General features: G+C 39.2%; 2 protein-coding genes across 3 annotated transcripts in view; both read right to left on the bottom strand.

The window, feature by feature from the left end:
- Nucleotides 1–349: 349 nt before the first annotated feature.
- Nucleotides 350–9,298, bottom strand: si:ch211-199g17.9 (uncharacterized protein LOC108180085 homolog). Of its 2 annotated transcripts, XM_042076904.1 has the most exons (10): nucleotides 9,135–9,298; nucleotides 8,723–8,767; nucleotides 5,908–5,967; nucleotides 5,452–5,526; nucleotides 5,309–5,356; nucleotides 4,654–4,708; nucleotides 4,441–4,530; nucleotides 1,490–1,553; nucleotides 1,314–1,380; nucleotides 350–668 (listed from the first exon to the last, which is right to left on the bottom strand). In XM_042076904.1, exons 1-10 carry the CDS (start codon nucleotides 9,148–9,150, stop codon nucleotides 565–567), a joined length of 624 nt encoding a protein of 207 aa, XP_041932838.1. In that variant the 5' UTR covers nucleotides 9,151–9,298; the 3' UTR covers nucleotides 350–564. The 2 variants fall into 2 exon arrangements, with proteins under 2 accessions (XP_041932838.1, XP_041932839.1); XM_042076905.1 differs by lacking the exon at nucleotides 1,490–1,553.
- wasf2 (WASP family member 2) overlaps nucleotides 3,924–11,136 on the bottom strand; it is a 29,207-nt gene continuing 21,994 nt past the window's right edge. The window contains exons 10-11 of the transcript XR_006026163.1: nucleotides 7,179–7,182; nucleotides 3,924–3,934 (exon numbers count right to left, since the gene is read on the bottom strand). The gene's annotated coding sequence lies outside the window, so the exon portion shown is untranslated. The remainder of the gene's footprint in view (nucleotides 3,935–7,178; nucleotides 7,183–11,136) is intronic.

The following is an 11,136-nucleotide window of genomic DNA, read 5'->3' as shown; positions in this document are numbered from 1 at the left end:
TTTTTATACATCAAACCCTGATGTCATTGATAAGGAATTTGTGATTTCTCCACTGAGAAATTCTAGACAAAATTCCAGCAAAACTGATTCAACTGCTGGTTGTATATATGCATTTGTCCTGGGCAAAGTATAATTGGTAGCATGAACCAAAATATATGGACACCTACATTTTGCACCCTGGCAGACAGCAGCTCTCTTTCAGCATTCACTGAAGGAAAGGGGCGGCATGTGGGGCATTAGGTTTCACTTTAACTGAAGCAGCCTTGTGAAGTCAGCAGCATACAGAAACTATTACCAACTGCTATGCCTGTTACACCCTTGGGAAAATCATGATAGCTCACAACAGAAGTCATTTCATTATGACTGTTGTATTGCAGTCTTTTGAGAATAAATAATCAAACATAACCAACATTACAACGTACATAAGTGAACAGTGAACAATGTCTATGGCAAAGGACCCTGCTGGGTGTATAATCATGGTAGCTCATCTCTAGAATTCACTGGAGATGTCATCAGAGTATGTGAGTAAAAGCATGGCACACTGTGCTGGCGTGTGTTGGACACTCACACCGCTGTGGTAAGCAGCTCATTGTCTCTAGGCACTGCTCCGTTATAGATGTCACTCAGCTCCTCCTGCTGTTGAGCCAACTGCTCCATCCTGTGTTTCTCTACATGAGCACAGAAACACAAAAGCACACACATTGTTTTTATGAAAATGGTCAAAGCACAAACTGACCAGACACACTTCTACTGTCTGCATCACATTCAGACTAATCCCACTAAGATTAGAATGACAAAACATAGCAATCCTTTTTGCTATCAAACTGAGCAACCATCATAAGTAAAACTTGAAAACCATACACTACTGGTACAAAAAACATTTGAACACGTCTGACCTTGTCCACACAAACCCAGGTATTTAAAAAAAAACTTCTGAAAACAGACCATTTTTCAAAACATCTTTCAGGATGAAGATTTTCAGTAAATCTGTTAAAGCGTAGACAGGGGAAACAGACTTTGTCTGTTCATCTCCTTTGGTTAAACCTTATTCAAGCCAGGATTCTGACTGGCCAATATAGCTTTCACTTAGGGTTACATTGCCACCTGTTGGTTTGGCACGCACTTGACAACTGTATTTGCGTGTTCATGTTTTCACATTTTCTTTTTTTTTTAAAGAATGGAAGAAAAAAAACAGTGTTTTGAAAAATACCTGCCTAAGTGTGGACTAGGCCTGGGTGGTGTGACAGAACATAGAACATAGGCCAAGAACATGGAGTGGTCATTGTGGCAAACTGATCCTTAAAAAAACTCACCAGCTTTAAGGAGCTGAGCTGTAGCATTCTCTGCAGTGATGATCTCTGCTGGAAGTCTCTGGGGTGTCTAATAGAAGAGACATCAAAATCAAGAGGCATAATCACAATTTCTCTCAAACCTTCTCACCCACATATCTGTTTTGAATAAAATATTTAACATACTCAAGACAACTCACAAACATAGAGAAGAGACTTTTGTGTTGAACCATTAACTGCTGCAGTTGATTCTCAAACTTCATCCTGATGGAGAAATGTAGCACAAGCACAAATATTCTTTATTTATTCTTTATATGTGCTGTCAATTTGACTTGTAACAGCTTTCATCCCACTCATAACTTACGATAAGACCTTTGTGGTCACTTAGACCTGAATGCAGTATGGACACTGCTGCTCGCGCCACAGCTCCTCCATTGTCCTAGAAGTTAGAAGTGCAGTCCACGATTTGCATTATTTATACGATTCGCCTTATTCACCATTCACTTATTCGGCGACCATTGTAAGCCAGAACGAGGGTACAGGGTAGGGGGGTACACTTGCCATCACACCTCAGTCTAGCAGATGGTAGTAATGCAATCCGTTTGCTAACTGCCAAAAAAGCTGGGTTTGGGTTTGGGTTTGGGTTTGCTGGTCAGTGAGTTTTTTTGGCAGTTTGCATTACCACCACCTGCTGGACTGAGGTGTGATGACAAGTGTACCCTGTAGCCTTGTTCTGACTGCCGGATGAATAAGGCGAATTCAGTGGATTGCTCCTCTTGATCCTTTCGCTGTCTATTCAGTGTGAGCTCAAAACAAAAAAGAACAAAAAACTGTGTTGTTCATACACAGTCCCGGCTCTGTAAATAGGAAACAGATACTGTATAGTGGCCTGGCCATTACCAGCAGCCAAATTCCCTCAACGCCACCCTTACTCTTTAAACTTAAACTTACAGTCATTTCCACACAAAGCTTGCCAAATTTTCGAGTCTGCATGGTCTTACAGTCAAACATACAATAGTAAATCGGCAGGGGATTGGAAAACTATATTCATGGAATACAGTCTAATGCAGGGGTACTCAAACTTTTGTGGGCCGGGGTCCCCTCATGGAGTGGAAAATTCTCCAAGGACCCCTCATAATCGCAACACATACAACTTAAGTTAATCATGTAGCTGTATAGCCTTTTTTTCTGTTAGATGCTTATGTTATATGTATTCTAAAAACATAGAGTGGTAATACCACAATAGTCATGTTAGCAAACTTTGACAGTATGAAGGATTGTTGTTTCTTTGTCAAATGTAGGCCTATTGTGTTGAACACATAGTGTTTGCTTCACATAACTTTCATTTTGTTGGCGGTTAATTAATAGTAAAGTGTTTTGACGTATTGATGTAACGAATCAGCAGATCAATTGGGCAAATACTAATACTGTAGCATTTTTCGCCATATAAGACAATTTCATATTTTGTAGCAAACTTTGTCAGGAACCCCCGGACCCCAGTTTGAGAAGCAATGGTCTAATGGACCAAAGACTTTTCGTGCAGACTTTCCATAATGTAGCCTGTTATAACATTTGATGGCTTAGTATACCCGTCATGTTTACAGAATTACTTTCATTGATAAAAATGAGTTTGGCATGTGTCGTATGGATTTGTAATGTCGTATGGAATGTGATGGCACTGCCAAAACAAACTGGTTCAGCTGTACTTGCAATGTCACTGTGGCTACCTGGAGGTCTTTTGGATGTATTATGCACCTCCTTGTCGTAAATTCTCTAAAATGAGAATAAACAGGGGCATGATATTTCAATTGCGTTTGTTTATAAATGTAATCCACCAAATTTACCAACACCTAATCATTCTTATGCCATACCTGTCAACATTTAGCTTTCCAAAAACGGGAGATTTTGTTTTGGGGGGGTGGGGGGGTCAGTGTTTATACTGGATCAGTGTTTGCATATTTTATACGTTTCATACATGTGTTTCAACACTGCATTTCGGTCGTTGCTTTTATCTTATGTATCCACCACTCCAAAGCTGCTTGTATCCAAACTCCAAAGCTGCTTGCTGTCAGATTTGGTTCCGAGGACACAAGTTCAATGTATCAACAACACTCAATAACAGTTTATGTGATGTGTTAATCAATTAAATTCCCAACAATTTCACAACAGCTAGTTCTGGAGTAGGCCATTCAACCAGCACGCTTGCTTACGACGAGACTCAGGCTGCGTAGTCTGCACCCGCTTCCTTATTTGGGATTTGGGTTGCCAGGTTTTAGCCTATGACAAAACGGTTGAAATTGAAACTAAGTGATCGTGTATGTGTAGGGTGTATTTCATACACAATCTGGCAACCTGGGAGATGTCAGACTAATAGAAAAAATGCATGGATCAATGATTTTAAAATTAAGTTTGATGGCCATGCAAATTACGGGAGTTTTCCGGGAGAAATAACAAAACGGGAGGGTGCCGGGAGATGACCTTGAAATACGGGAGAACCCGGGAAAAACGGGAATGTTGACAGGTATGTCTTATGCTGGAATTGGAGCGCTCCGATTGTTTTATAAATCATACATGAGTCCTGGTGTAAGATGATTCCTGCACCATGGATCTGCTCTGGTATTAGATTTAGATTAGATTAGATTCAACTTTATTGTCATCGTGCAGAGTACAAGTACAAAGCCAACAAAATGCAGTTTGCGAGGGGACATCTTGGGGATGTCCACCTCCTTGTTGTCCCTATGTTGTATGTTTGATTGATAAATAAGAGCCATTGTGCTAGTCAATCAATGCAACAGGGAAACTACAAAACATAAAACCTGCTTCAGTTCAGAGTTTTGGAGTACTGTATGCAAAATGATGGGATAGAAATAACCGAGTTGAAAGGGTCAAATGTGTGTGTGTTATTAAATTCTTTTTTGAATTTCATTTGCTTTAATCTACTTCCATGAAATAGAATGAACTTCACATTTTCTTTCTCAAATCAAATTCAATTAAAAAAAAGGTTTAATTTTAGTACAATGCAATTCAGGATGGCCATTTCATTTTTTTCTGAATAAAGCAAAATTATTTCATATTTCCTAGCTGCTTTGCTTTCTGTCAAGTATGCTAATATGAAGCACTGATGTTATTTATTGAGCTGGTTCATTGTTACCTTGTTTTGCGGTGTTTGAGTGTGGCTTCTTGTATCCGGTATCGGTACTGTTCCACAAGTTCTTCTTTCTGCTTGTTCTGCTCCTGCTTCCTATGAAGAACACATGAAGAGCATGCACTCATGTAGGCAGTCTTCTGAAATATAGCGTTTATTGACAACACTGAAATAAAGCTTTAATTCTTATCACACAGGCAAACAGACCTATGCACCTACCTCTGTGACTCCTGGTCCAGTTCCTCACATTTGAACTGCAGTACTCTGTGTGCCTCTGGGTGAACAGACAAACAGAAGGAAATGGAGGAAGACATCTATCTCCATTACTGGAGGCTTGAGATCACATGCAGGATAATTACAATCAGCTCTCTCTTGGTGAAAAATACCATGTGATTTCATAAAGGCTATTTTAATAAGCATTATTTATAAGCACATCAACCTTTCACTACTACACTTACAGTAATTTGGGCATAGATTTGCATATCACTGAACATACAGCTAGATATTAGTTATCAACTTAGTGGTGGCTAAGTAAGCTAAGCATAAAAAACGTTGAAAAAAAAAAAAGTAAACACATGGAATTCGTTTACCATTCCTTCTCTACAATGCATGAAATACAATGCACTTGTCTCAGCAGGACAGGACACTGTGGCAGCAAGTGTAGCACACAACATAATCATTGTGTTTGGCTATCTACAGTACTGTACTGTTGATAATGCAAGAGCATGTGCACTTTGACATCAACTATGTAGTCAAGTGTGGTGGGTGATTGGTCAGAAAGACTGTAGATTGGAGAAAGTAGCCTGTTTTTGCTGAAATATTATTTGCTTAGCTGAAACAGTGAATAAACAAAAACAAGAGGAATTAAGCATACCTTGCTTCTCTTTAAGGAGCACATCTAGCTGAAAGGCCTCTGAGCACACTAGAAACGTTAGCAAAATTGTTAGCAAAATTGTGTATTGACCATACACCATTAATACATACAGAGACTCTCATCCACACACCAACATTACTCACAGGCCTCTTCTTCTTGTTCTAACACTCCTTTGATTTTTTGCACCTCCCACAGTTCCTCTTCCAGAGTTCTTTTAGCTATGCACAAAACACAAAATTATAATGTGAAATAAAATAAAATTGTCTATGATGTCACAGACAACTTCTCGCAAAAACATTTGATTAGACTACAATATGGTGGCTGATAAAAAGTGAGTATCTGGTAGAATTTAGAATCCACCAGTCACTTTAGCAGATGGAAGAGGAAGTTAATTTCCACTCCTGGTACCCACTCACCTCCCGTAACAGCATATGTGGCTGACATAACAAAGCTTATACTGACTACTCAAAGTACTCTATGGTTGTTACCCAAAGTAAATGCGCAGAATTTGAAGGTTAACTTGTTAACACTTTACCTGTCGTTTATAAATAGGAGCCCTAAAGTGAATCTATGTTATATTGCTAGCTCCTTCACAATACCTTGCTGTAGTCTTCTCAATTTCACAACGAGATCTTCCACTTTGGGCTCCTTTCCATTCTCTGATGAGAGCAAAAATATGCCATTGTTCATACTATAGGCTACATACATCCTCACAGATATTAACATTAATAACAGAAGTTACACAAGGAATCCATGGCTTTGCACCTGATTAACCTAATATAAGGCCAATCTCACAAGACATAACTATCTTCAGATTGTCCCACATTTCTGATTCACATTTGAACCATTTCTACTTCAGAAAGTTAGTGAACTAATTTGAGTGGCTTTGTGAACTTAATTCTTGCAGAAGTCACCCGCTTCAGGTACTTACTCACAGCTATTCCTCACAGGAAATATAGCACCTACTGTACTCCTACAATAGGAATAAGCTTTGCGTTGTGATAACAATACGCTTTGCGCCACGCTTTTGATCGTCATATTAGAGCCCTTAGTACCTCATAAAAATTAGAGTAGGCCTATGCCCTCAAGTTTGTGCCATAACTTAGTGTTTCATACTAACTCAAGATACTGAGTAGAAATGCACCGATTGATCGGCTGGTAACCGGAATTGGTTGATTCTCATGTGATCAGCCAAGACCGGTGACTGACCGGTCAGTCTGAGACATGCCGATCAATTGCACTCACCGCACTTGAAACAACATCACTCAGCTGATTTTGCAACGTTTAAAGAAGCTAGCAAAGGCCAACACTCAGGTCTGGATGTACAAAGAAAGCGCTAACACCTAGAGTTTTTCTATGTGCAGAAAGCTACTAAGACACTACTATTGCCACTTCATTACGTAAACAGCACTCATCACCCCTCTACAACTGAGCAGCTGAACCACAAGCGCAGATGAGTTAACCGATTGCAACATTAAAAAGAATCAAAGTTTAGCGATCATACATGATAATAAGATGTCAACAAGCAGCAACATACAGAGTAGGCCTAGTAGTTCTACTCCACTTAAAAAAAATACTTGAACTATTTATGTAGACTAGGGCTATAACTTAATACCCTAGTCTATCAGATTAGGAAGAGTAACTAAAGTTAAAGGAACCATATGTAAGAAATGTGTTTCAATTAATCATAAAATGGCCCTGATATGTCACTAGACATTAAGAAATCATGTTCATTTCAAATACTTATATCACTGACAACAGTAGTCCGGCCAGGATATTGCCATTTAAAAAGTGAAGTTGCAGCCCTCAACTGTTGATGTTGTGTTTTGTCATGTCATGTTGTGTTTTGGCCTGATGCGCCACCCTCCACCTATCTACTAATCACAAAGTCAGTGGTGTTTCGGCATCCAGGTTGGCAACCTCGAGTCAGGGGGGAGGGGGAGGGGATACACCACTCTACAGTAATTTGAAAGTGATTGCAGTACCAGTTTTGGCCACAATCTTACATATGGTTCCTTTAAAGTTAAAGTTGCTTTTGACATAGTAGAAAATAGAAGAAAATTGATGCTCTGAGAATACTGATTCAGCTGTCTCTGACAGTTTCTATAATTGATGCATTTAACCGGAATTTGAATTACACCTGTTTTTAACAGGCGGAAGTTTTCACCGCAAATCACGCAAGCTATTTTCATATATGGCGTATATATAGTACCACATCAGTGGTGTAGTGTAGTTAGCTCTAGTGGATATACTGTAATGTAGTAGTTAGCTGTAGTGGGTATACTGTGATCACTCCCAAATGTTAATACGTATCCTTGCCTATTTTAGTTTGGGTATACTGAGATGGTGATGCTTTTTAAGTGGGTATACTGCGTAGTCTTGCGTAACTCCATCAATGTGGGCCTCCCCTCCGAAAACAGTGACACCCCCCCCACAATCATTTTCAAATAATGATATTCACTTCAGTTAAGCCACTTATAGGTGCTATACTATGCTATGCAATGCAATGAGTTTTCATCATATTTTCGACGTTTGGCTTTGTTGCCCATATCAGGCTCGGGCCGTGCAGCGATAAAATGTGACAAATGTTATTGTCCCACACTGGGAAGCATTATAGTTTAATACTGCAGCTGAAGTTAGACTTGAAGAACAATTTGTCTGTTCAGCTCTTTTTAACTGCTATTCCATTATTGAAAGGTTGATTACATTTCTATGTTAAAATGTTACATGAAAGAAAATAAATCGTTGTGTATGCTGTAAAGTTAGTAGAAATGAAATTGGAATCGGCTAAAATCGATATCAGCAGGTCATGAAAATCGGAAATTGGAATCGGCCAGAAAATTGCAATGGTGCATCTCTAACATTGACTTATAATTATGAAACAGCATAATTATGAAAAAAGTCATAATTATGAGAAATTGGGCCTCCTAGGAAGTCTGTGTCTTTTCTGCTGTTTCAAGGGCTGTTATGCTCAAAGGGTTATATCTACCAGAGCCATATAAAGATATTTTGCGACTTATTTCATGACAACACTGCAAAAAATGTGATTGCAAAAAAGTGTTATTGATCTTATATTAAGATTAACAAATCTTACCTAGCACCCTCTCAAAAGATCATTTTGACTTAATTTAAGAAGACTTTAACTTATTTTAAGGAGTCTTATCAAGACAAATTTGCTCAATGCACTGGCAGACAAATTTGCTTGTTTTTAGGACAAATTTGCTTAACGCACTGGCAGACAAATTAGTTTGTTTTCAAGATGAGATGTCTTAAAATAAGTCAATTTTTTTTAAATTAAGTCAAATGATTTCACAAGAAAGCGCTAGGTAAGTCTCGTTATACTGAAAACTTAATAACACTTGGTTAGATTTTGTTAGATAAGCAGTTGACATAACGTTACCACAACTAACTTACCTTGTTTTAAAGACAATTTCATCAAGATATCGTCGAGGGAGAAGCCTGAGTACATGATAAAGATTGTCAGGTGACTGCATACTTGGGTCAGTAACAATGTTAACGTTAACTTTATGTTAGCTGTTCTAATAACGTTAGCAGCTAGCTAACGTTACCCTTTCTTGGCTAACTTAGGATCACTGCTGGTGTTAGGTCATTTTTGCTTCAGTAAGGAAATAGAGAGCTATTCCACCTATTTCAACAAATGTGATCAGTTAACGTTAACATTTGCTGAATATGCTGCTTACTTAACTAATAATTCCCAGGTTGTAACGTTAAGGGGCCTTCCTGACTAGCTTGACAACTAACGTTAAGTTAATGTTTTACAGGAGGGGAAAGCAGTTCAACTTGAACTGGGCAATAACTTACTTACCTGCCGATGAACTCATAGTTGTTAAATGCCTTAACTGACAGTATATTAGCTCAATTTGGTGTTGTAGTTATCGTAACCACACTCACACATTCAACTTCTAGGTAAAAGGGTTCAAATTGCTTGGCCTGTTTCTCCCTTCACACGATCGTCATGATCACGTTCAGGTGGTAGTCCTGGGATTCTAGAATGCAAGAGAACATCACCCTCCTGGAGTCCCCATATAAATGTGTAATAAATTAAGGGGACACAACTGTTATGTGTTGGGTCAGGGACAGATTACTTCGAAATGTAATCCGTCATAAATACAGACTACACTCCAATCTTCGTGGCATAATCTATTGGATTCCAAAAATAATGCAATTCAATTATTGAAGGAAAAAGTTTTGATATTAAGATTTTTTAAAGATGATTTAAGTATTATGGTTGAAGGGAGCATAATGCAAAAATATACTTCTGTATCATATGTCCATTGCAGTGGACATCATTCTTAAGAAAATATGTACTAATGTAATGTTATTGCATAGAGCTCCAATGAGATCTTGTATTTGCGACATGAAATGAAAATAGATGTGCCAAGGAAGGAGCGTTGCCCCTGGAGTGATTTTCAGGCTGACCCCAGAGATGAGCACTGTGATGGAGTGCTGTTACTGTAGTTGAGTATGCACTCTGATGGCCATACCAATGAGCCTAAGGTGTTTGGCGTTGCAGCCACAGTGTAGGTATGGTAGACTGTATGCCTGGAGTGATTGCACGCTCCATTCACTACGTGGTGAGGTACTAGGATGGCTTGCTGTGAGGCCATCAGACTTGCCTAGAGTATGAGCTGTATTAGGGACCCCCATAGTCTGACCCCTGACCCTGGTGTGATGGACCCTAGAGATGAGTGTGTGTGACACCCTAGGATGGCAAAAGTACAGTGGAGCTGTTTTAGAACACCTGCCAAAAGAACAAATTGTCTAATAGTTACTTTCACAACCTTTATTTTAAAGAATGAAAGGCCTGACAGAACATCCAGAAAGATTTTAAGATGGTACCTTGAAAAATAAAGTGTGAATGATAAACACTCTCTCTCTCTCTCTCTCTCTCTCTCTCTCTCTCTCTCTCTCTCCCTCTTGTGTTTTTATAGTAAAAAAAAAACTGTGCATAATTGTGTCAAAATAAGACACCTTTTCCCACATATGTTAAATTCCAATAGGACCGTATTTACCATTAGCACACCATTACCATTAATACATTTACCACCAATGTCATGTCATGTGCAAACTGACCTGCAATGATGCTGAAGCTGATGCAAGAAACACAACAAAAATAAAAACATACTCAATGCAAAGAGATGCAATAGGCCTACATCCACTGTAACCTCATAGACTAGAAATCTAGACGCGCCCCTAGCGGCAGCAATTACATTTGCTGCCAGGGCTAGTCTAGCAACTCTCCGTTGGCTTGTGAGCTCCAGAAATCGAAACTTAATCAGGGCATTGAAATCGTGTATAGAGTCGTTTGGTGGGCTTAACATAATGATTGATGGCAGAGTTGCAACGGTTTGGCTTGAATTCCCTGCTACTTGAAAACAAATATCCTATTGCGTCCTATTGTGTGCAGAGGGAATTTGAAAGACAACTGATTATCCCGCCCCTCGGACTGAGCACTGCGAACGAGTGCCCAGACCCTACATTTTAATGTGGGTCTGGCTCGCCAGGCTAGTAACCTCCAGTTTAGTGAGCTAGACCTTGAGCTCTGACCACAGGTCATAGATTGTGTATAAGTAGAGCCATCATAATTGAGAGTTGCTATGTAGGCTTTAGCAGATACTGCATTATTCTAGTCTATTGACATGTCAGTACTGGTACATGCATATAACTTTAATGAAGAAAGAGACACTTTATGTGACCTTGACCCCATGCCCTTGAGTATGTAACCATTATAGTGATGAAAAACCTTCATGCTGGCTGGGGCGATATTGTGCCAACACTACGGGCATTTTCACACTGTTGTAGTAGTG

The sequence above is a fragment of the Alosa sapidissima genome, chromosome 21, assembly GCF_018492685.1.
Source record: "Alosa sapidissima isolate fAloSap1 chromosome 21, fAloSap1.pri, whole genome shotgun sequence".
NCBI classification, from domain to species: Eukaryota; Metazoa; Chordata; class Actinopteri; order Clupeiformes; family Clupeidae; genus Alosa; species Alosa sapidissima.
This window is presented reverse-complemented; position numbering and strand designations above follow the sequence as displayed.

Bases quoted from the DNA above. Each gene is read 5' to 3' on its own strand.
- si:ch211-199g17.9 (XM_042076904.1), bottom strand. The intron at 4,709-5,308 runs GTATGCTTAATT...CTGTTCACCCAG, and splicing joins GCTCCTTAAAGAGAAGCAAG to AGGCACACAGAGTACTGCAG. The intron at 669-1,313 runs GTGAGTTTTTTT...GTGCTCATGTAG, and splicing joins AGCTCAGCTCCTTAAAGCTG to AGAAACACAGGATGGAGCAG.